Source organism: Salvelinus namaycush, unplaced genomic scaffold (genome assembly GCF_016432855.1).
Source record: "Salvelinus namaycush isolate Seneca unplaced genomic scaffold, SaNama_1.0 Scaffold198, whole genome shotgun sequence".
NCBI lineage: Eukaryota > Metazoa > Chordata > Actinopteri > Salmoniformes > Salmonidae > Salvelinus > Salvelinus namaycush.
Window position 1 is genome coordinate 104,118 of NW_024058763.1, and position 24,972 is coordinate 129,089.

At 46.2% G+C, this 24,972-nt stretch overlaps 1 protein-coding gene across 1 annotated transcript; it reads left to right on the forward strand.

Annotated features, from left to right (window-relative positions):
• The first annotated feature begins 293 nt into the window (after positions 1-293).
• Positions 294-12,824, forward strand: LOC120037903 (cathepsin D-like). Its single transcript, XM_038983866.1, has 9 exons — positions 294-447; positions 2,163-2,325; positions 4,760-4,883; positions 5,287-5,405; positions 5,662-5,861; positions 6,197-6,319; positions 9,981-10,125; positions 11,139-11,237; positions 11,828-12,824. Exons 1-9 carry the CDS (start codon positions 386-388, stop codon positions 11,987-11,989), a joined length of 1,197 nt encoding a protein of 398 aa, XP_038839794.1. The 5' UTR covers positions 294-385; the 3' UTR covers positions 11,990-12,824.
• Positions 12,825-24,972: the final 12,148 nt, after the last annotated feature.

Below are 24,972 nucleotides of genomic sequence, written 5' to 3' on the forward strand. Positions count from 1 at the left end.
GGTTTTAGCCAGCCTGCTAATTTTCAACTGTAGTCCCTGGACAGGTTACCCACAATTTGATAGACACACATCTCTGACAGCATGCCAGCACGGATTGGGTGCGTTCAAGAAATACAAATTTGAAGACCGTTAGCGCTTTTGCAGACATTGTAAATCTATGACATTCAGCGCAGGTCTGGGCCAAATGTGTGTATCTGGAACGCACCCATTTACAATGCGCATGCGCAGCTGCCTTAACTCCTGGAACGCACCCATCATCACATGATTTTGACTCGACGTCGACATTGTCAGGTGATAAAATTCTGTTGTTGTTATCTCAGGTCAAATTGTCCAGTCATTGTGCTGGCGGATCGGGTTGTAGCTAAAGTTATTCTGCAGCTGTAAAATGAAGGTTTTGTACCTGTGTCTTTTCGCGGCACTTGCTTTGGCATCTGATGCACTCGTCCGGTAAGTAAAGTCAAGTTATATTAGCCGAGCTAGCTTGTCAGCTAGAAAAGCAATGATCTTCAAGCAGTTGAGCTAACGTTACGTCCTCAATCAAATAGCTAGCTAGTATTACAAAATAGATATGCCTAGCTAGGTTTGTAAATATTTACTTTGCTGAATGAATAGTGAAGACGACCTGGGGCTACAAAGTGACGATAGCTAAATGTGATCAAGTCGCGCTAGAGAAAGGTGTTTTTTTTAAATTCCCATTAGCTAGTGTTAAGTTTCTCGCCCGAGCAAACATGTGACAATGTCAAAATAGATATCCCAAACACGATTTAAGGCTGGTTTACAGACCGTCTGACCTGTGTCATGTAGTAGTAAATTAGATTAAGGCTGGTTTACAGACCGTCTGACCTGTGTCATGTAGTAGTAAATTAGATTAAGGCTGGTTTATAGACCGTCTGACCTGTGTCATGTAGTAGTAAATTAGATTAAGGCTGGTTTACAGACCGTCTGACCTGTGTCATGTAGTAGTAAATTAGATTAAGGCTGGTTTACAGACCGTCTGACCTGTGTCATGTAGTAGTAAATTAGATTAAGGCTGGTTTACAGACCGTCTGACCTGTGTCATGTAGTAGTAAATTAGATTAAGGCTGGTTTACAGACCGTCTGACATGTGTCATGTAGTAACACAACTGTCGTAGCGAAATCATGAACATTTATATTGTCGTCCGACATCAAACTTGTCCCATTAAATCAGCACAGCAGCCCGGTGCTCCAAATTGTATACTTTCTCTATTTTAACATAAATAAACCCATCCGTTAAAGTTAATTAATGGTAACCCAGGCAACTAAAAGCTATTTTCTAAACAATGTTTTGGTTCGTTGCTAGCTAACTAATCGGCTAGCTAGTTCAAATAACGGTAATGACTATAGTATAGCTGACGTCTTAACTTCAGCTATTTTTTATTCATTATTACAGGAAACTAAACCCACAACATTATTTACAAGGTAGTGGTGAATTTACAGAAAATGGTGGGATGAAATAAAAGTAGGTCATTCTATCGGAGGATTTTATAACTCCTGCATCAACTTGTCACAGTACGATTTGGTCTGGTTGCGGTGGCTGTCCGGTAACCACGACAACGGGCGTTGCGACAGTTGCAGATAACATTTTTAAGTGTCGTTTAGACCAGTGACACTTGTCCCATTATAAATGTCTACAGACATGTCGTTAGACCAATTATAAACTGGCCTTAACCTGTCTGATAACATAACCATCTGCTTCGTCAATTGAACTGGGACCTTCCTATGTATTCTTGTCATGTTGTCTTTGATTAATGTATGCCTCATTGATTGTTATATTGTTCATTTTTCCCATTCGGCAATGTCCTTGTAAAACAGATATTACACATAGCTAGGTTACCACATGCAGCACTTGTTCTAGCTAGCAAAGGATGTTGGCACCAGTGTTCTTCACTGTGTCTGTCTGAGATTAGGAGACCTGACACTATTCAGAAGTTGTTTCCCAGCAGGAACTAGGTTGAGTAGATACTGGACAGGGCTGACCAGTAGGCCTGCTGAGATTCTGCTTGACCTACCAACTGTTCAGGGCTGGCTAACCATTTCAAAGGAGTTCTCTAATGGATTCTCTCTCGCTATGTCTCCCTCTCTTTCCCTCCCCCTGTATCTATCTCTCTTCCCCTTTCTCTCCTTCTCTCTCTCTCCTACAGAATTCCGTTGAGGAAGTTCCGTTCCATCAGGCGTACCCTGACTGACTCGGGGAGGGCAGCAGAAGAGCTGTTGGCCGGGAAGGAACACACTAAGTACAGTAACCTGGGCTTCCCCTCCTCCAGCAATGGACCCACTCCAGAAACCCTGAAGAACTTTATGGATGTAAGAAGATCCTCTAGTCACTACTAACCAGGGACCTGGGAGTGGACTAGTTACCCTTTGGGATGTGTCCCAGATGGCTCCCTATGTAGTGCACTACATTTGATCAGAGCCGTGCTATGGACCCTGGTCAAAAGTAGTGCACTTTAATAGGAAGTAGGGTGCCATTTGGGATGTAGGTGACCTGTGCCAATGGAGTGGTCACCCTTGACTTCCCTAATGCACTGTAGCACAAGCTAAAAGCCAGGTAGGCAGGCCAGGAGAAAACCAACAAAGAATCTCTTGTCGCCAGTCCGGCCTTTCCTTCTAGTCCTCCTAGCTAGCTGAATTAGTAGCGTTACAAGGCAAAGCCCAATCCCCCTCCCTGTCCTGAAGGGAAGATCTCTTCTGATTTCACATTTCCCATTAAAGTTGGGTAATCAGATTTGTTAGTTTCTATGTGTGACGGAACAAGAATGTTTGTCATATGACAAGTAACTCAGCTTCCCATCAGTGTTGGGTCTAGTGATGGGATCGTTTTCTCTGTGTGACCGAACAGGAACTAGGAATAGTTGGTCATATGACCGGTGACTGAGAGCAAGGAAGGCCTGATCTTCTAAGCTCCCTGAGCCTGATCAGCTGACAATTTGTAGACATAATGTACGGTTTATCCTCGGCAAATCCACTAGGCTATGTGTTGTTTATGTAGTTTAATCTAAACACCCCAAAAAAATAGGGCCTTGTACACTCTAGGGACAGTTTATTTTTTTTTAGGTCACCATCTAGTACTGGGTCAGACCCCCCCCCCCCCCTTGCATACAGAACATCTCGAATTATTCGGGGCACTGGCTGTTGCTCAATTGGTATCAAGGGACTTAACGTGTGCCATGAAAACATTCAATGGAACAGTAACTGAATGCCTCGATGCCGGTCTGCCTGCTTTATATAGCAAGCCCTGGCCACTTGACTCACTATCTGTAGGAGGAAAACATATTAGTGGTGTACCTAATAAACTGGCCAACGAGTGTGTTGATGAGATCAGTTCCCCAGCATTGGATAAACATTCTGAGTAGCCTACACAGTACAGTAATCGTTCTGGTTTCTGAGTGTTTTGTCCGGGACTCTGATAGTTCCTTCCACCGAGCTGAGTGATGCGCAAACACAGGAAACGGTTGTGGTTTCCACTGTTTCCTAGACTCTCACAGAAAGAGTTGCGATACTGTTTCCTAGACTCTCACAGAAAGTGAGTTGCGATACTGTTTCCTAGACTCTCACAGAAAGAGAGTTGCGATATGTTGATTAATCCAACGGTCGGTACAAGGTTACACACACACACACACACACACACATCTACCATATAAAATGTAATGCAATTCCTCCTATGAAGCTTGAAAAGTTTGAATTGTGAATGAATACAGTTTTAAACATGGAAGGGTTTCAGCCACTTCATAACAACTTGCAGAGTAATTGAACTTTCACGTCAAACCACTTGGATATCAACCAACCACAATACAACAACAGTAAATGAATGAACCTGTTGTCCCTTCAATAGTCAGCTCAATAATTAAGAGAAAGGTTGTGTCCAAAAATGGCTCCCTATTCCAAACAAGGCTCTGGTCTAAAGTAGTGCACTATATAAGGAATAGGGTCCTGGTCTAAAGTAGTGCACTATATAGGAAGTTGGGCCATTTGTTGCGCACACACTAAGACTGCTGATCTAATCACAATGAAGTGGTCGAGCAGTCTCAAGAGATTGAATTGACTGAAGAGGTTCATTTCCTATGAGTCCTAGAAAGAGGAAGTTGAGTCACGTTTTGTTAAATGTTGAGTAATGGTTCATTCTCTGCTTGCAACAGAAGGTTAGTTTGACTGTTAGAACGTGACTAGGAGAAGAGAAATCACTGAGACCTATTGGATTGACCGAAGATATATAAAGTGCTAGATTGGAGTCCTAGAAAGAGGGAAGTTGACTCATCGGTTTAAACTGTGTAATTATTATTTGCTCTTGAACAGAAGGTGACTTGTATGTTCAACAGCATGACTAGGGAAAAGAGATCACTCTGACCTGTTTTACTATCAGACAAACAGTTTCTGACACTGGCAGAGCCAACTTTTCTGTTAGTCTTGGAAGTAGAATGGACTGAACTAATCACATGACGTGCATGAACAGACAAGTTTAGGTAGATCGTGCCAGATGTGTTCAGGCCAGCTCAACCTGTTGGAAGGGATTGCCTTCGCTGTATCCCTACAATGTGACAATAGCAAAGCATAGTGGTGCTTGTTCTTCTGAGGGAATAGGTATATGAAGAAACTGGGCCTCCTTCCTCCAGTTTGGAGTCCACTTTAATGTAAAGATCCTACTACCTGCTTTCTAGTCCGGGAGCAGTCTGCTTGATTGGGGTCCTTGAAACCACAGTTGTTTTTATTTCATGCAGCCGTGTGTGTGTGTGTTTTCCAGGCTCAGTACTACGGTGAGATCGGCCTGGGGACTCCCGTCCAGACATTCACTGTGGTGTTTGATACAGGCTCCTCCAACTTGTGGGTCCCTTCTATCCACTGCTCCTTCACAGACATCGCCTGCTGTAAGTCTACACTACACTGACTCAATCCCATATGTATTGATACAGTTATCACGTCCTCTCAGATCCTCCACAAGTCCATAGGGGTCTAGGGTTGCGTTTTGGGAAGGGGCCATTGACTCGTACACACATGACTGGAGCTAGAAGGACCTACTCACCTCCAGAACACTGATTTTTATAAGCAGCATAAATATTAACAAGCTGTATGTTCCTCTTAGTCCAATTCTAGTTTTAATCTGTTTCTAAGAGTCCTCTGTTTTATTGTTTCTTAGTTTGTTCTTTCTGCCAAATGCCTCTCCTCCATTTAGTTGAATGCCTCAACGTGTTTTTCCTTCTAGGTTATATAACCATTAATCTGTCAAATGGCCAATATCAAAGTGACCCTTCCCTTCTCTCTGTGTGTCAGTGCTTCACCACAAGTATAACGGTGCCAAGTCCAGCACGTATGTAAAGAATGGAACGGCCTTCGCCATCCAGTATGGGTCTGGCAGTCTGTCTGGGTACCTCAGCCAAGACACATGCACGGTAGGTTCCAAGGTTACACTCTTGTTGAATAGGCCTAGCATCTAAAAAAGGTGCCGTATAAATCAAATCCATTGTACTATTCTCCAAAGCAATAACCTTTTTTTTTTAAGGCAGTTTTTTGTGTGTTCTTAATGATTTTAAACAGCGTTTCCGCTTTTCTGCCTGAAATGTATTTTATTTGACGATATAAAAATACAATCTCTCTGTGTTAGGTATATAGATGGTTTTTAATGGATGTGCTGCTCATCTCTGGTAGATTGGAGGCCTGTCCATAGAGGAACAGGGGTTCGGTGAGGCCATCAAGCAGCCTGGTATAGCCTTCATCGCTGCTAAGTTTGATGGCATCCTGGGCATGGCCTACCCCCGTATCTCTGTGGACGGGGTCGCTCCACCGTTCGACAACATCATGAGCCAGAAGAAAGTAGAGCAGAACGTCTTCTCCTTCTACCTCAACAGGTGAGACGGAGAGGAGTGCCTCACCTATTTAGTTTTTGTCTCCGGAGTCCTTTTTGGAGATTTAGGCCTGGTTTCCTGGACACGGATTAAGCCTAGTACTGAACTAAAAAGCCCATGTCTATTGAAATAGCTGGTTATTTTTATTTAACCTTTTATTTAACTAGGCAAGTCGGTTAAGAACAAATTATTATTTACAATGACGGCCTACCAAAAGGCCTCAAGTACCAGGTTTAATCTGTATCCAGGAAACTAGCACAACAAGTCTGAGTTTGTTTCTGCTCCGCAAAGACATTTATAAAAATAGTAAAATGACTGTTTGGTCCTGTGTGTGTTAGGAACCCAGACTCTGAGCCCGGCGGTGAGCTCCTACTGGGAGGAACTGACCCCAAGTACTACAGTGGAGACTTCCAATACCTCAACGTCAGCCGCCAGGCCTACTGGCAGATCCACATGGACGGGTGAGGGCTCTTCCTTGACCCGTTGTTTATATGCTGCCACTTCTGCCGCTGCTTGTGTTAGTTAGTGTATTCTAACGCCACCATAACAATCTACATTAACCATCTGTTGTTGGTGGACACTATATTAGTATGTCTGTGGTCAGTTCTGTGTCAGAATTATTCCGTTTACAACGTTTTTGAGGACTCTTTGAGCAGGTGAAATGGACGCCACAAACATTTTGTGAATACCCACCGCATTCCCTTGAGAATCTCAGGAAACTTACCCGCGACCTCTGGCTCCACACGTCAAACAGAAGCTTCTGGAAAACAACATTCTGCGAGCTAGAAGCCTTCTAAGAGGAACCAAGGCTGGCCGAGGTAAACGAAGATTTGCCCTGTTGGTTTCAGTCTCATGTAGAAGTGCCAAGAGACTTAACTACAATTAAGAAAGCATAAGATGCTAAATCTCCCCACTGTCTGCTAAATATCCTAACCTGCAATTCTATATCTTTGCAAAACTAAGTCAATGAGTTTGAACTTCTGCTCAGATCATCCAGGACAGAAATTGGTTGTTTAACAGAAACATGGACACATGAGAACATTCAAGATGAGTCTCTAAACAGAGGCTGTTCAGAAAGGACAGAAATCTGTCTCAATGTGAAAGGAAGAGTGGATGTATGCTTATAGTCCCCAGGTTAGGAGACGGGCGGACCTAAAGAGATGAGGTTGTGTCTGGATACAGTTGCGGCTAATGAGAAGAAACTGCCACAGGAAGCCATTGGATGATCTCATGAACACCATCGACTCTGAAGTTGAAGTCGCCTAAAGCAGGTGTTGTCTTATGTGGGGACTTCAATCATCTACCTACCAAGGCCCTCATCAAATCCCACCCAGGTTTAAAACAGGCTGACAAAAACAATGACTAACAATGTACCTTCAGTCTGGAAGACCACTAACACCCCCCTCCTTAGTTACCACCTATCAACTGGGCTCTGTACCTTCAGTCTGGAAGACCACTAACACCCCCTCCTTAGTTACCACCTATCAACTGTTCTCTGTACCTTCAGTCTGGAAGACCACTAACACCCCCTCCTTAGTTACCACCTATCAACTGGGCTCTGTACCTTCAGTCTGGAAGACCACTAACACCCCCCTCCTTAGTTGCCACCTATCAACTGGTCTCTGTACCTTCAGTCTGGAAGACCACTAACACCCCCCTCCTTAGTTGCCACCTATCAACTGGTCTCTGTACCTTCAGTCTGGAAGACCACTAACACCCCCCCCCCCCCCCTCCTTAGTTACCACCTATCAACTGGTCTCTGTACCTTCAGTCTGGAAGACCACTAACACCCCCCTCCTTAGTTACCGCCTATCAACTGGTCTCGTTCCTGAGGTCCTGGAGGGAAAAGGGATTGTCCAAAAAAAATCTGCCCTAAAAAATCTGCCCTAACCAGCTCCACTAATCCCGGGTGGACGGCCTGTTCCAGGTGGAACCAGCTCCACTAATCCCGGGTGGACGGCCTGTTCCAGGTGGAACCAGCTCCACTAATCCCGGGTGGACGGCCTGTTCCAGGTGGAACCAGCTCCACTAATCCCGGGTGGACGGCCTGTTCCAGGTGGAACCAGCTCCACTAATCCCGGGTGGACGGCCTGTTCCAGGTGGAACCAGCTCCACTAATCCCGGGTGGACGGCCTGTTCCAGGTGGAACCAGCTCCACTAATCCCGGGTGGACGGCCTGTTCCAGGTGGAACCAGCTCCACTAATCCCGGGTGGACGGCCTGTTCCAGGTGGAACCAGCTCCACTAATCCCGGGTGGACGGCCTGTTCCAGGTGGAACCAGCTCCACTAATCCCGGGTGGACGGCCTGTTCCAGGTGGAACGTGCACAAAAAGGGTAAGCAAGATGATAACAAAACGGAGACATCCCACTGACCCTTCCACCACTACAGTCACAGAGGTCAAGCAGCAGTAAGATTGGTCACTGACATGATGCACCAACCTGACCACCCTGATCTACTACCACAGAGAAGAGGAGACGGTACTGGACCCTCCTCTACATGATCTACTACCACAGAGAAGAGGAGACGGTACTGGACCCTCCTCTACATGATCTACTACCACAGAGAAGAGGAGACGGTACTGGACCCTCCTCTATATGATCTACTACCACAGAGAAGAGGAGACGGTACTGGACCCTCCTCTACATGATCTACTACCACAGAGAAGAGGAGACGGTACTGGACCCTCCTATACATGATCTACTACCACAGAGAAGAGGAGACGGTACTGGACCCTCCTCTACATGATCTACTACCACAGAGAAGAGGAGACGGTACTGGACCCTCCTCTACATGATCTACTACCACAGAGAAGAGGAGACGGTACTGGACCCTCCTCTATATGATCTACTACCACAGAGAAGAGGAGACGGTACTGGACCCTCCTCTACATGATCTACTACCACAGAGAAGAGGAGACGGTACTGGACCCTCCTATACATGATCTACTACCACAGAGAAGAGGAGATGGTACTGGACCCTCCTATACATGATCTACTACCACAGAGAAGAGGAGACGGTACTGGACCCTCCTCTACATGATCTACTACCACAGAGAAGAGGAGACGGTACTGGACCCTCCTCTACATGATCTACTACCACAGAGAAGAGGGGACGGTACTGGACCCTCCTCTACATGATCTACTACCACAGAGAAGAGGAGACGGTACTGGACCCTCCTCTACATGATCTACTACCACAGAGAAGAGGAGACGGTACTGGACCCTCCTCTACATGATCTACTACCACAGAGAAGAGGAGACGGTACTGGACCCTCTACATGATCTACTGGCACAAAGAAGAGGAGACGGTACTGGACCCTCCTCTACATGATCTACTACCACAGAGCAGAGGAGACGGTACTGGACCCTCCTCTATATGATCTACTACCACAGAGAAGAGGAGACGGTACTGGACCCTCCTCTACATGATCTACTACCACAGAGCAGAGGAGACGGTACTGGACCCTCCTATACATGATCTACTACCACAGAGAAGAGGAGACGGTACTGGACCCTCCTCTACATGATCTACTACCACAGAGCAGAGGAGACGGTACTGGACCCTCCTCTACATGATCTACTACCACAGAGAAGAGGAGACGGTACTGGACCCTCCTCTACATGATCTACTACCACAGAGAAGAGGAGACGGTACTGGACCCTCCTCTACATGATCTACTACCACAGAGAAGAGGAGACGGTACTGGCAAAGTCCTCCAGAGTCAACTACACAGCATCAAATTTGTTTACCGTAGCCACTGCAATCAGACATTTTAATGGCCAAATGTGACTTTAAACAAATTTCTTGTCATTGAGGACCTTTTTAAATTGAATGTTTTATATATTTTTTTATCTTGTTTTAAAGTATTGTCGAGATGTAACTGTGCATTCTGCAAAATTCTGTTGTGTGGACTGCGAGCATGAATGAAATCAACACTGTTTTCACTATGTAGGGAGGGAACTGTAAACCTAAATGACTTATTGGTTTAGTGTTTTAAATAGAGAAGCCTGTGAAAAGGCAGTTACTGCTCTGAGGACAATATATCTAGTGTTACCTTGTGTAACCATGCAGCCCTGCTTCCACAAAGGGAGCTGGATTCAACCCTGTGTGTGTTTGTACAGGATGGCTGTGGGGAGCCAGCTGAGTCTGTGTAAGGGAGGCTGTGAGGCCATCGTGGACACCGGCACGTCCCTCATCACCGGCCCCGTGGCCGAGGTCAAGGTCCTGCAGAAGGCCATCGGAGCAACCCCACTCATCCAGGGAGAGGTAAGACACAGGATCAACCCCACTCATCTAGTTCAACACTGTGGTCCCCGACTACAGCTACGTTCCTCCTCCTCCTCTAGTTCAACACTGTGGTCCCCGACTACAGCTACGTTCCTCCTCCTCTAGTTCAACACTGTGGTCCCCGACTACAACTACGTTCCTTCTCCTCCTCTAGTTCAACACTGTGGTCCCCGACTACAACTACGTTCCTCCTCCTCCTCTAGTTCAACACTGTGGTCCCCGACTACAGCTACGTTCCTCCTCCTCTAGTTCAACACTGTGGTCCCCGACTACAGCTACGTTCCTCCTCTAGTTCAACACTGTGGTCCCCGACTACAACTACGTTCCTCCTCCTCCTCTAGTTCAACACTGTGGTCCCCGACTACAGCTACGTTCCTCCTCCTCTAGTTCAACACTGTGGTCCCCGACTACAGCTACGTTCCTCCTCTAGTTCAACACTGTGGTCCCCGACTACAACTACGTTCCTCCTCCTCCTCTAGTTCAACACTGTGGTCCCCGACTACAGCTACGTTCCTCCTCCTCCTCTAGTTCAACACTGTGGTCCCCGACTACAGCTACGTTCCTCCTCTAGTTCAACACTGTGGTCCCCGACTACAGCTACGTTCCTCCTCCTCCTCTAGTTCAACACTGTGGTCCCCGACTACAGCTACGTTCCTCCTCCTCTAGTTCAACACTGTGGTCCCCGACTACAGCTACGTTCCTCCTCCTCTAGTTCAACACTGTGGTCCCCGACTACAACTACGTTCCTCCTCCTCCTCTAGTTCAACACTGTGGTCCCCGACTACAGCTACGTTCCTCCTCCTCTAGTTCAACACTGTGGTCCCCGACTACAGCTACGTTCCTCCTCCTCTAGTTCAACACTGTGGTCCCCGACTACAGCTAAATGAAGTCCCTCTTGACCTGGCCCGTCTCCTATTACTTAGAGAACTGTACTCCACTTTATTTCCTGAATACAGTAGCACCTTCACTGAATGTTTCTGCTTGTGTTTCAGTACATGGTGAACTGTGATAAGATTCCCACCATGCCTGTCATCACATTCAACCTGGGAGGACAGTCCTACAGTCTGACTGCAGAGCAGTACGTCCTCAAGGTGAGTCTCTCACTATCTTTATTTTTTTCTCTCCTCTCTGTCTCTATCTGGAGATTCTACATTGTTTTGCTACATGTAAATGTGCAGTGGAGGCAGATATCCAGCAGAGGGCGGTAGTCTAATTCAACATTCATAGCAACAGTGTCCGCTCAGTCACTATACCACACAAACAGGGCATTGTTTAGTTCACTCAGCCATTCTCAGAACCATGGGAGACGACGTACATTGATTTGAATGTTTGTCTCAGAATGTAATTGTTATTTCAACAATTATTACTGCATAATAATGGCCTATTGAACTTTCCTTACAAACTGTCCCTCTTTTGGCTACAATGTTAGTATTTTTTGTCGTTTGGTCATTACATATCAGGCTCTTATTCATTAGTGCACACCGTAGCAAAACATTGTGCAACAGAAAACAAAAATGAGCATTTCAGCAATGAACAAGTTCAGATAGATAGTACCCCTCTGTTTCAAACTGTTACGTGCTTACTGGACACGATCTGGGCCTCGTATGGGACTGTGTGCGTCTCTGTATTGCTTCCCCCTTCTGCTCTGCGTCTGACTGTCTGTATTCCTTTCCTCCTCCAGGAGAGCCAGGCTGGTAAGACCATCTGCCTGAGTGGCTTCATGGGCCTGGACATCCCCGCCCCCGCCGGGCCGCTGTGGATCCTGGGAGATGTATTCATTGGCCAATACTACACTGTGTTTGACCGTGACAACAACAGGGTGGGCTTCGCTAAGTCCAAGTAGAACTACAACCATGGCTACGTCCTCATTCTCCACTATCCATCATCTACCCTTCTCCTGAAGTCCAAGTAGAACTACAACCATGGCTACGTCCTCATTCTCCACTATCCATCATCTACCCTTCTCCTGAAGTCCAAGTAGAACTACAACCATGGCTACGTCCTCATTCTCCACTATCCATCATCTACCCTTCTCCTGAAGTCCAAGTAGAACTACAACCATGGCTACGTCCTCATTCTCCACTATCCATCATCTACCCTTCTCCTGAAGTCCAAGTAGAACTACAACCATGGCTACGTCCTCATTCTCCACTATCCATCATCTACCCTTCTCCTGAAGTGTACACTTGTTCTGCACACTACTTGTCATGGATTTGGAGAATTGGGAAGCAGTCAATGTTTTGCGGTACGTTTTAAAGTGGATGAAGATTTTAGACAGGCAAAATCAAAGTGTGGGGGAAAGACACTACTTGTAACTTGCACAAGCTTTCCGTTGCTTTAATGAAATCTTTTAAACTAGCAATTAGATTTGTGTCGAGTTCAAATGCACTGATCTAAACAAGCATTAATTAGAGTTATTTGCTGTGAAAGTGAAGCAGAAAACATGGTGTTGGAGGTACAGGATCGGGAGTCAAAGATGACTATCAGAACAGACCGTTTGAGTGTTACCATCTCTGAGTGATCTGCTGTACGTGTTAAATCAGGGACTTGTTTTTTTTAAAGCAACCGAACAATGTAACATTTTAATTTGCGTTTTGTAGGCAATGGACCTATTGTCAATTACTTTTAAGATGTATCTTCAAATGATTGGATTCAATAAAATGATTGTAAAAAGTGAAGTGCTCCTTTCTCTGAATGTCACTGTCGTTCCCCCTTCTACTAGATGCTGTACAGTAGGGGTACTCCACTCCTGGTTCAGAAGATCAGCTCACACAAATGTCAAAGGTCAGGATTGATATTGTCATTTATCAGCGTAGTAACAAACCCCCACCAAGTGACCCATGTGACCCCCAAACTGGTCACACCCCTCTTGTTAGTGGAGATAATTTAGAAGCTAATTTCCTGCAGTTCTACACATTTTGACCTGCCTTGTGTTCATATGATACCCGAGTGACTCAACATCAATGGGGGGCCACTGGGGATGAGGCCTCTGGTCATTGTGATCTGGATGACTACATGATTTTAGATGGGTAAGTTAGGCTAACCAGCTATCTAGTTAACATGACCAGTAGTTGATGAACTGGACATTTCAGACAGGTTATAAACAGCTCTATAAGATCCGTCTGTGAATGACATGAGGAAAAACTGCTCAAGCACAACCAAATTACAAAATTAAAACCTTGTACATTTTTTTCCCTACATCAGTCACTTCAATCAAGCTGTATTATTTGATCAAACATCTCTAATAACCAGGGTTGGGGTCCAGTCAGATTCATAGAATAAACCACATTAGAAATGTTCCCCTTTCTAAAAGGCATTGAAGAGAATTGGAATGTCTGTGTACTTCCTGAATTGACCACAAGCCTGCTTTAATAACTCATAAATAGTATAAAATGTCAGAATTTGTATCCACATACTTTACATACTGTAATAAGGTTATTACATTTCATACTTTTTCTTCAAACATAAATAAAATTGTAATACAACATGTCCTCAATTTGTTTAGTGTTCAGTAGACGTGTTCTCCTTCCAAACTTTATTTCAGTGGTAAAAAAAAATGTCCTCATTTTAAATAGTATTTTTTTCCCTCATTAGTAATGCTCGTAAAATCTTTCCCAAGGACTTGATGGATTCGCTCTCAGAACAATCATTAAAAGATACCAAGTTAAAAAAGTATTGTATCCAACTTGATCCCCTTCTTGTGGTTCTTCATGGAAATTGTCTTTATATATTGAATAACTCACCATATATTGAAAGGAATAACTCCCCATGTATTGAATTTAATATCTCACCATAGTGTGATGGAAGCCACATAATGTAGACACACACTTATCCAAAAAGGTCAATTCCCTCCAATCTGTGAACTAATATTCTAGAATCCCACTCTGGAATCAGGTTTTCCCTTGATGATGGAAACTCCACTTCTCTTCCTGGCTGGGGTTTGTTCTGTAGAGCGGTCCGGCTGGGGTTTGTTCTGTAGAGCGGTCCGGCTGGGGTTTGTTCTGTAGAGCGGTCCGGCTGGGGTTTGTTCTGTAGAGCGGTCCGGCTGGGGTTTGTTCTGTAGAGCGGTCCGGCTGGGGTTTGTTCTGTAGAGCGGTCCGGCTGGGGTTTGTTCTGTAGAGCGGTCCGGCTGGGGTTTGTTCTGTAGAGCGGTCCGGCTGGGGTTTGTTCTGTAGAGCGGTCCGGCTGGGGTTTGTTCTGTAGAGCGGTCCGGCTGGGGTTTGTTCTGTAGAGCGGTCCGGCTGGGGTTTGTTCTGTAGAGCGGTCCGTTCGTACTGGACATCTTCACATACCTTCTTGTTTTACTCTGTTTTCTTCTGTTTAGTGCCTCAACATCCTAGAGACTAGGACCCAGATATCCTCTCCCTGTAGACTATAACCCAGATATCCTCTCCCTATAGAATATAACCCAGATATCCTCTCCCTGTAGAATATAACCCAGATATCCTCTCCCTATAGACTATAACCCAGATATCCTCTCCCTGTAGACTATAACCCAGATATCCTCTCCCTATAGACTATAACCCAGATATCCTCTCCCTATAGACTATAACCCAGATATCCTCTCCCTATAGACTATAACCCAGATATCCTCTCCCTATAGACTATAACCCAGATATCCTCTCCCTGTAGAATATAACCCAGATATCCTCTCCCTGTAGACTATAACCCAGATATCCTCTCCCTATAGAATATAACCCAGATATCCTCTCCCTGTAGAATATAACCCAGATATCCTCTCCCTGTAGACTATAACCCAGATATCCTCTCCCTATAGAATATAACCCAGATATCCTCTCCCTGTAGAATATAACCCAGATATCCTCTCCCTGTAGAATATAACCCAGATATCTTCTCCCTATCGACTATATCCCAGATATCCTCTCCCTATAGACTATAACCCAGATATCCTCTCCCTGTAGACTATAACCCAGATATCCTCTCCCTATAGACTATAACCCAGATATCCTCTCCCTATAGAATATAACCCAGATATCCTCTCCCTATAGAATATAACCCAGATATCCTCTCCCTATAGAATATAACCCAGATATCCTCTCCCTATAGAATATAACCCAGATATCCTCTCCCTATAGAATATAACCCAGATATCCTCTCCCTATAGACTATAACCCAGATATCCTCTCCCTGTAGACTATAACCCAGATATCCTCTCCCTGTAGAATATAACCCAGATATCCTCTCCCTGTAGACTATAACCCAGATAACCTCTCCCTGTAGACTATAACCCAGATAACCTCTCCCTGTAGACTAGAACCCAGATATCCTCTCCCTATAGACTAGAACCCAGATATCCTCTCCCTATAGACTATAACCCAGATATCCTCTCCCTGTAGAATATAACCCAGATATCCTCTCCCTGTAGACTATAACCCAGATATCCTCTCCCTGTAGAATATAACCCAGATATCCTCTCCCTGTAGACTATAACCCAGATATCCTCTCCCTGTAGACTATAACCCAGATATCCTCTCCCTGTAGACTATAACCCAGATATCCTCTCCCTATAGACTATAACCCAGATATCCTCTCCCTGTAGAATATAACCCAGATATCCTCTCCCTGTAGAATATAACCCAGATATCCTCTCCCTGTAGAATATAACCCAGATATCCTCTCCCTATAGACTATAACCCAGATATCCTCTCCCTGTAGAATATAACCCAGATATCCTCTCCCTATAGACTATAACCCAGATATCCTCTCCCTGTAGAATATAACCCAGATACCTCTCCCTATAGACTATAACCCAGATATCCTCTCCCTGTAGAATATAACCCAGATACCTCTCCCTATAGAGTATAACCCAGATATCCTCTCCCTATAGAATATAACCCAGATATCCTCTCCCTGTAGACTATAACCCAGATATCCTCTCCCTGTAGACTATAACCCAGATATCCTCTCCCTATAGACTATAACCCAGATATCCTCTCCCTATAGAATATAACCCAGATATCCTCTCCCTATAGACTATAACCCAGATATCCTCTCCCTGTAGACTATAACCCAGATATCCTCTCCCTATAGACTATAACCCAGATATCCTCTCCCTATAGAGTATAACCCAGATATCCTCTCCCTGTAGACTATAACCCAGATATCCTCTCCCTATAGAGTATAACCCAGATATCCTCTCCCTATAGACTATAACCCAGATATCCTCTCCCTATAGAATATAACCCAGATATCCTCTCTCTGTAGAATATAACCCAGATATCCTCTCCCTATAGAATATAACCCAGATATCCTCTCCCTATAGAATATAACCCAGATATCCTCTCCCTATAGAATATAACCCAGATATCCTCTCCCTATAGACTATAACCCAGATATCCTCTCCCTATAGACTATAACCCAGATATCCTCTCCCTATAGACTATAACCCAGATATCCTCTCCCTATAGACTATAACCCAGATATCCTCTCCCTGTAGACCGTAACCCAGATATCCTCTCCCTATAGAATATAACCCAGATAACCTCTCCCTGTAGACTATAACCCAGATATCCTCTCCCTATAGAATATAACCCAGATATCCTCTCAACCCTCCTTCACTTTTTCCTCTTTAGTAGCTGAATCAGACTCTCCATGGCTCTCCTGGTCGCCATGCCCACCATCGATCTCTGTCTGACTAGACATGCTCCTGTCTCCCCCCTCCATCTCCTCCATGTCCAACACCTCCTCCTCAGTCTCCGCCTCCTGACCCAGAGTATCCGGGATGATCTCCACCTCGATCCCAGACGCATCCTCGTTCTCCTTAAACCACACTGACTTCCCTCCTTCCTTCCTTCCCCCCTTGGCGAGGATGGACCTCATCCCGTCCTTGTCTCCTCCTTCTCCTCTCCCACCTCCCCTAGCAGGGCTGCTGGCCGGGCTGGGCTTGGCATGGTGGTTGTGGTTGGCGTACAGGCCGCAGAAGCCACAGTGGCGGTCGCTCCGGCGTCGCTCCAGGGGGATGGCCCTGCCTCTGTCCCCAGGGACTGTAGCACCTCGGCCCCTCTTGTCTACCGGCTCTGGGCGTCTGGGTCCGCCGCGCAGGGCATCACCCTCGGTACCCTGGTAGCCATCGTTGGTGTACTGCAGGGTGTCCTTGGGTCTCCCTTGGGGCCTCGCCATCTTCAGACATGGAGCCAAACACTACAGACAGGACAGAAGACAGGACAGCAACCATGTCAAATCTGTCAAGTACAAGGATCACAGGATCAGGGCTTTATGTGTTGTGTATATCACTTGGTTGAATAAATAGTAACAAAATAAATAATACAAGTAGATAAATAGTCATAAATAATAGCAATAAAGTTGTCCAACGAGTTAAAAACTAAAGCACTAGAGAGAGAGAAAACTGTCATTTACACAGAAGTTAATGAACCATTGATCTCTAGGCATTGTTCAATGTCACAGACGCTTCTGCCTTCCTATAGCGTTAGGTTCATTTATTCTGCTTTAACACACAGAGCCGTTCTGTGAAGTACTACTCATAAATATTCAGTGAAGCTGTTCAATTCGATCAGGATAAATGCCTTGTTCACAGGCCTTCCATCAGCGTCTAATCCTGTCCAGGGTGTTTCAACCAGCCATCACTGCTCCATCCAACAGCCCCGGCTAGCCTGCTAACCTGGTCCCACATCTGTTTGTTAAGTCCTTCCAAGGTGTTGGCAAGACAACACAAACTGTTCTGACACTAGGTTACCTTCCTGTTAGGGCTAATGGCCGCCTCAAAAACACTTGCAGGACAGGTCTTTCACCAAGTGTCATGCTGCGGAACTTCCTCAATACCAGCATCCCACTGGGAGAAACCCAGATGAACGGCCTTCCAACTGGTGATTACTAGTGGGGAAACTCTATCGTCTCTGACTTCTCCCTCATACTGACCTCTGATGTCACATCCCACTGGGAGAAACCCACATGAACGGCCTTCCAACTGGTGATTACTAGTGGGGAAACTCTATCGTCTCTGACTTCTCCCTCATACTGACATCTGATGTCACATCCCACTGGGAGAAACCCACATGAACGGCCCTCCAACTGGTGATTACTAGTGGGGAAACTCATCTATCATCTCTGACTTCTCCCACATACTGACCTCTGATGTCACATACTAAAGGAAATGACCTCTATAACAATTTTGGCAGTTAAATACAACAAAACATTATTCATGCAAACAATAATCTATTAATATGGTTTTTGAACACTATAATTGGTTTGCGTGTCTGAAAGCTGTGCTGTTAGTGTGTGGTTGACGCAGCTTGTTTGCCATTAGAATTTAAAGCACATCAAGGCGTACAACTCGTTGATCCCAGTTTACAAGTAGTATTTTGGGAGTTTCCCAGTTGTCTTGAACGCAGCATCAGTTCTGAGCTGAACTCACAGAACGGTGCTCACCTCAGTTATCTTATCCAGGTTGGCGCCTCCTTTCTTCAGGCGGGAGATCAGGAAGCCAATCACGATGAAGCAGAGAACCAAGATGGCTGCCATGACCAATCCTAGCAGAGCCATGTCCCCCGCCCGGTACCCTGCCCCCGAGGGCAAAGGAACCGCCACAGCTGTAGAGGGTCAGAGGTCAGGGAAAATAGTCAGTCAAGGCAACCAGTCAAGATATCAATCAACCAATCAAGACATCAATTCAAGATATCAATCAACCAATCAAGATATCAAATCAAGATATCAATCAACCAATCAAGATATCAAATCAAGATATCAATCAACCAATCAAGTGTTCAATCAACCAATATATTAATCATCACAATAGTATAATAATACAGCCTTTAATATGGAGAGTACAGATCCTGCTGTTGGTAGGAGTAGATCATCACCAATAATACAGCCTTTAATATGGAGAGTACAGATCCTGCTGTTGGTAGGAGTAGATCATCACCAATAATACAGCCTTTAATATGGAGAGTACAGATCCTGCTGTTGGTAGGAGTAGATCATCACCAATAATACAGGCTTTAATATGGAGAGTACAGATCCTGCTGTTGGTAGGAGTAGATCATCACCAATAATACAGCCTTTAATATGGAGAGTACAGATCCTGCTGTTGGTAGGAGTAGATCATCTGAACAGTCAGTCGTCCACCATCAGGGGCTCATGTCCCTTTGCTGTGAGTTAACCTGCCCTTGTGGTGCTATGTGAAAGTCTTACCTGGTATAACCAGGACAGAGAGGGCCGCTGTACCAAACTCCCCTGTAGACAGGTCCATAGCACGTATCTACACACACATCACAAGGAAAAATACATTATTATCATGCCCTCTCTGCAACCCCTCCAGCGTTAACCAAAACATTCATCAAAACAATTATAGTAGTCTAGTAAGAGGCAGGTAACCACTCGGCTGCAGAGCGAAGGACTCTGCCTTTACAACCCTCTTCAGAAGAACAATGATGCAGGTAACCACTCAGCTGAAGGACTCTGCCTTTACAACCCTCTTCAGAAGAACAATGAGGCAGGTAACCACTCAGCTGCAGAGCGAAGGACTCTGTCTACACAACCCTCTTCAGAAGAACAATGAGGCAGGTAACCACTCAGCTGCAGAGCGAAGGACTCTGCCTTCACAACCCTCTTCAGAAGAACAATGATGCAGGTAACCACTCACCTGCAGAGCGAAGGACTCTGCCTTTACAACCCTCTTCAGAAGAACAATGAGGCAGGTAACCACTCGGCTGCAGAGCGAAGGACTCTGCCTTTACAACCCTCTTCAGAAGAACAATGATGCAGGTAACCACTCAGCTGAAGGACTCTGCCTTCACAACCCTCTTCAGAAGAACAATGAGGCAGGTAACCACTCAGCTGCAGAGCGAAGGACTCTGTCTACACAACCCTCTTCAGAAGAACAATGAGGCAGGTAACCACTCAGCTGCAGAGCGAAGGACTCTGCCTTCACAACCCTCTTCAGAAGAACAATGATGCAGGTAACCACTCACCTGCAGAGCGAAGGACTCTGCCTTTACAACCCTCTTCAGAAGAACAATGAGGCAGGTAACCACTTGGCTGCAGAGCGAAGGACTCTGTCTTCACAACCCTCTTCAGAAGAACAATGATGCAGGTAACCACTCAGCTGAAGGACTCTGTCTTCACAACCCTCTTCAGAAGAACAATGATGCAGGTAACCACTCAGCTGCAGAGCGAAGGACTCTGTCTACACAACCCTCTTCAGAAGAACAATGAGGCAGGTAACCACTCAGCTGCAGAGCGAAGGACTCTGTCTTTACAACCCTCTTCAGAAGAACAATGAGGCAGGTAACCACTCAGCTGCAGAGCGAAGGACTCTGTCTACACAACCCTCTTCAGAAGAACAATGAGGCAGGTAACCACTCAGCTGCAGAGCGAAGGACTCTGTCTACACAACCCTCTTCAGAAGAACAATGAGGCAGGTAACCACTCAGCTGAAGGACTCTGTCTTCACAACCCTCTTCAGAAGAACAATGATGCAGGTAACCACTCAGCTGAAGGACTCTGTCTTCACAACCCTCTTCAGAAGAACAATGATGCAGGTAACCACTCAGCTGCAGAGCGAAGGACTCTGTCTTCACAACCCTCTTCAGAAGAACAATGAGGCAAGTAACTACTCAGCTGAAGGACTCTGTCTTCACAACCCTCTTCAGAAGAACAATGATGCAGGTAACCACTCAGCTGCAGAGCGAAGGACTCTGCCTTTACAACCCTCTTCAGAAGAACAATGAGGCAGGTAACCACTCAGCTGCAGAGCGAAGGACTCTGTCTACACAACCCTCTTCAGAAGAACAATGAGGCAGGTAACCACTCAGCTGAAGGACTCTGTCTTCACAACCCTCTTCAGAAGAACAATGATGCAGGTAACCACTCAGCTGAAGGACTCTGTCTACACAACCCTCTTCAGAAGAACAATGATGCAGGTAACCACTCAGCTGCAGAGCGAAGGACTCTGCCTTCACAACCCTCTTCAGAAGAACAATGAGGCAGGTAACCACTCAGCTGCAGAGCGAAGGACTCTGTCTACACAACCCTCTTCAGAAGAACAATGAGGCAGGTAACCACTCAGCTGCAGAGCGAAGGACTCTGTCTACACAACCCTCTTCAGAAGAACAATGAGGCAGGTAACCACTCAGCTGCAGAGCGAAGGACTCTGCCTTTACAACCCTCTTCAGAAGAACAATGATGCAGGTAACCACTCAGCTGAAGGACTCTGCCTTTACAACCCTCTTCAGAAGAACAATGAGGCAGGTAACCACTCACCTGCAGAGCGAAGGACTCTGCCTTTACAACCCTCTTCAGAAGAACAATGAGGCAGGTAACCACTCAGCTGCAGAGCGAAGGACTCTGCCTTTACAACCCTCTTCAGAAGAACAATGAGGCAGGTAACCACTCAGCTGCAGAGCGAAGGACTCTGTCTACACAACCCTCTTCAGAAGAACAATGATGCAGGTAACCACTCAGCTGCAGAGCGAAGGACTCTGCCTTCACAACCCTCTTCAGAAGAACAATGAGGCAGGTAACCACTCAGCTGCAGAGCGAAGGACTCTGTCTACACAACCCTCTTCAGAAGAACAATGAGGCAGGTAACCACTCAGCTGCAGAGCGAAGGACTCTGTCTACACAACCCTCTTCAGAAGAACAATGAGGCAGGTAACCACTCAGCTGCAGAGCGAAGGACTCTGCCTTTACAACCCTCTTCAGAAGAACAATGAGGCAGGTAACCACTCACCTGCAGAGCGAAGGACTCTGCCTTTACAACCCTCTTCAGAAGAACAATGAGGCAGGTAACCACTCAGCTGCAGAGCGAAGGACTCTGCCTTTACAACCCTCTTCAGAAGAACAATGAGGCAGGTAACCACTCAGCTGCAGAGCGAAGGACTCTGTCTACACAACCCTCTTCAGAAGAACAATGATGCAGGTAACCACTCACCTGCAGAGCGAAGGACTCTGCCTTCACAATCCTCTTCAGAAGAACAATGATGCAGGTAACCACTCAGCTGAAGGACTCTGTCTACACAACCCTCTTCAGAAGAACAATGATGCAGGTAACCACTCAGCTACAGAGCGAAGGACTCTGTCTACACAACCCTCTTCAGAAGAACAATGAGGCAGGTAACCACTCAGCTGCAGAGCGAAGGACTCTGTCTACACAACCCTCTTCAGAAGAACAATGAGGCAGGTAACCACTCAGCTGCAGAGCGAAGGACTCTGCCTTTACAACCCTCTTCAGAAGAACAATGAGGCAGGTAACCACTCAGCTGCAGAGCGAAGGACTCTGCCTTTACAACCCTCTTCAGAAGAACAATGAGGCAGGTAACCACTCAGCTGCAGAGCGAAGGACTCTGCCTTTACAACCCTCTTCAGAAGAACAATGAGGCAGGTAACCACTCAGCTGCAGAGCGAAGGACTCTGCCTTTACAACCCTCTTCAGAAGAACAATGAGGCAGGTAACCACTCAGCTGCAGAGCGAAGGACTCTGTCTACACAACCCTCTTCAGAAGAACAATGATGCAGGTAACCACTCAGCTGAAGGACTCTGTCTTCACAACCCTCTTCAGAAGAACAATGATGCAGGTAACCACTCAGCTGCAGAGCGAAGGACTCTGCCTTTACAACCCTCTTCAGAAGAACAATGAGGCAGGTAACCACTCAGCTGCAGAGCGAAGGACTCTGTCTACACAACCCTCTTCAGAAGAACAATGAGGCAGGTAACCACTCAGCTGCAGAGCGAAGGACTCTGTCTACACAACCCTCTTCAGAAGAACAATGAGGCAGGTAACCACTCGGCTGCAGAGCGAAGGACTCTGCCTTTACAACCCTCTTCAGAAGAACAATGAGGCAGGTAACCACTCGGCTGCAGAGCGAAGGACTCTGTCTTCACAACCCTCTTCAGAAGAACAATGAGGCAGGTAACCACTCAGCTGCAGAGCGAAGGACTCTGTCTTTACAACCCTCTTCAGAAGAACAATGATGCAGGTAACCACTCAGCTGAAGGACTCTGTCTTCACAACCCTCTTCAGAAGAACAATGAGGCAGGTAACCACTCAGCTGAAGGACTCTGTCTTCACAACCCTCTTCAGAAGAACAATGAGGCAGGTAACCACTCAGCTGCAGAGCGAAGGACTCTGTCTACACAACCCTCTTCAGAAGAACAATGAGGCAGGTAACCACTCAGCTGCAGAGCGAAGGACTCTGTCTACACAACCCTCTTCAGAAGAACAATGAGGCAGGTAACCACTCAGCTGCAGAGCGAAGGACTCTGCCTTTACAACCCTCTTCAGAAGAACAATGAGGCAGGTAACCACTCAGCTGCAGAGCGAAGGACTCTGCCTTCACAACCCTCTTCAGAAGAACAATGAGGCAGGTAACCACTCAGCTGCAGAGCGAAGGACTCTGCCTTTACAACCCTCTTCAGAAGAACAATGAGGCAGGTAACCACTCAGCTGAAGGACTCTGTCTTCACAACCCTCTTCAGAAGAACAATGATGCAGGTAACCACTCAGCTGAAGGACTCTGCCTTTACAACCCTCTTCAGAAGAACAATGAGGCAGGTAACCACTCAGCTGCAGAGCGAAGGACTCTGCCTTTACAACCCTCTTCAGAAGAACAATGAGGCAGGTAACCACTCAGCTGCAGAGCGAAGGACTCTGCCTTTACAACCCTCTTCAGAAGAACAATGAGGCAGGTAACCACTCAGCTGCAGAGCGAAGGACTCTGCCTTCACAACCCTCTTCAGAAGAACAATGATGCAGGTAACCACTCAGCTGAAGGACTCTGCCTTTACAACCCTCTTCAGAAGAACAATGAGGCAGGTAACCACTCACCTGCAGAGCGAAGGACTCTGTCTACACAACCCTCTTCAGAAGAACAATGAGGCAGGTAACCACTCAGCTGCAGAGCGAAGGACACTGCCTTTACAACCCTCTTCAGAAGAACAATGAGGCAGGTAACCACTCAGCTGCAGAGCGAAGGACTCTGTCTACACAACCCTCTTCAGAAGAACAATGAGGCAGGTAACCACTCAGCTGCAGAGCGAAGGACTCTGTCTACACAACCCTCTTCAGAAGAACAATGATGCAGGTAACCACTCAGCTGAAGGACACTGCCTTTACAACCCTCTTCAGAAGAACAATGAGGCAGGTAACCACTCGGCTGCAGAGCGAAGGACTCTGTCTACACAACCCTCTTCAGAAGAACAATGATGCAGGTAACCACTCAGCTGAAGGACTCTGTCTTCACAACCCTCTTCAGAAGAACAATGAGGCAGGTAACCACTCAGCTGAAGGACTCTGTCTACACAACCCTCTTCAGAAGAACAATGATGCAGGTAACCACTCAGCTGCAGAGCGAAGGACTCTGTCTACACAACCCTCTTCAGAAGAACAATGAGGCAGGTAACCACTCAGCTGAAGGACTCTGTCTACACAACCCTCTTCAGAAGAACAATGATGCAGGTAACCACTCAGCTGAAGGACTCTGTCTACACAACCCTCTTCAGAAGAACAATGATGCAGGTAACCACTCAGCTGAAGGACTCTGTCTACACAACCCTCTTCAGAAGAACAATGAGGCAGGTAACCACTCAGCTGCAGAGCGAAGGACTCTGTCTACACAACCCTCTTCAGAAGAACAATGATGCAGGTAACCACTCACCTGCAGAGCGAAGGACTCTGTCTTCACTATCCTCTTGAGAAGAACAAACCCTTCGGTTGTCACGTTGACATAACTGCTGTACTGCACCTCATATCTCATGTCTGGGTTTACACCCTAAAACACACACACACACAAATAAACACCCACACACAAACAAGCTGATTAAAGTTGTGTGTCAGTGTTTCAAATCCCACA

What these genes read in the sequence shown, in the direction of transcription:
- LOC120037903 (XM_038983866.1), top strand. Translation starts at nt 386, where the DNA reads ATGAAGGTTTTGTACCTGTGTCTTTTCGCGGCACTTGCTTTGGCATCT. An exon ending in CTTCACAGACATCGCCTGCT is followed by an intron (nt 4,884 to 5,286) that starts GTAAGTCTACAC and finishes TCTGTGTGTCAG; the next exon opens with TGCTTCACCACAAGTATAAC. An exon ending in TTCTCCTTCTACCTCAACAG is followed by an intron (nt 5,862 to 6,196) that starts GTGAGACGGAGA and finishes TGTGTGTGTTAG; the next exon opens with GAACCCAGACTCTGAGCCCG.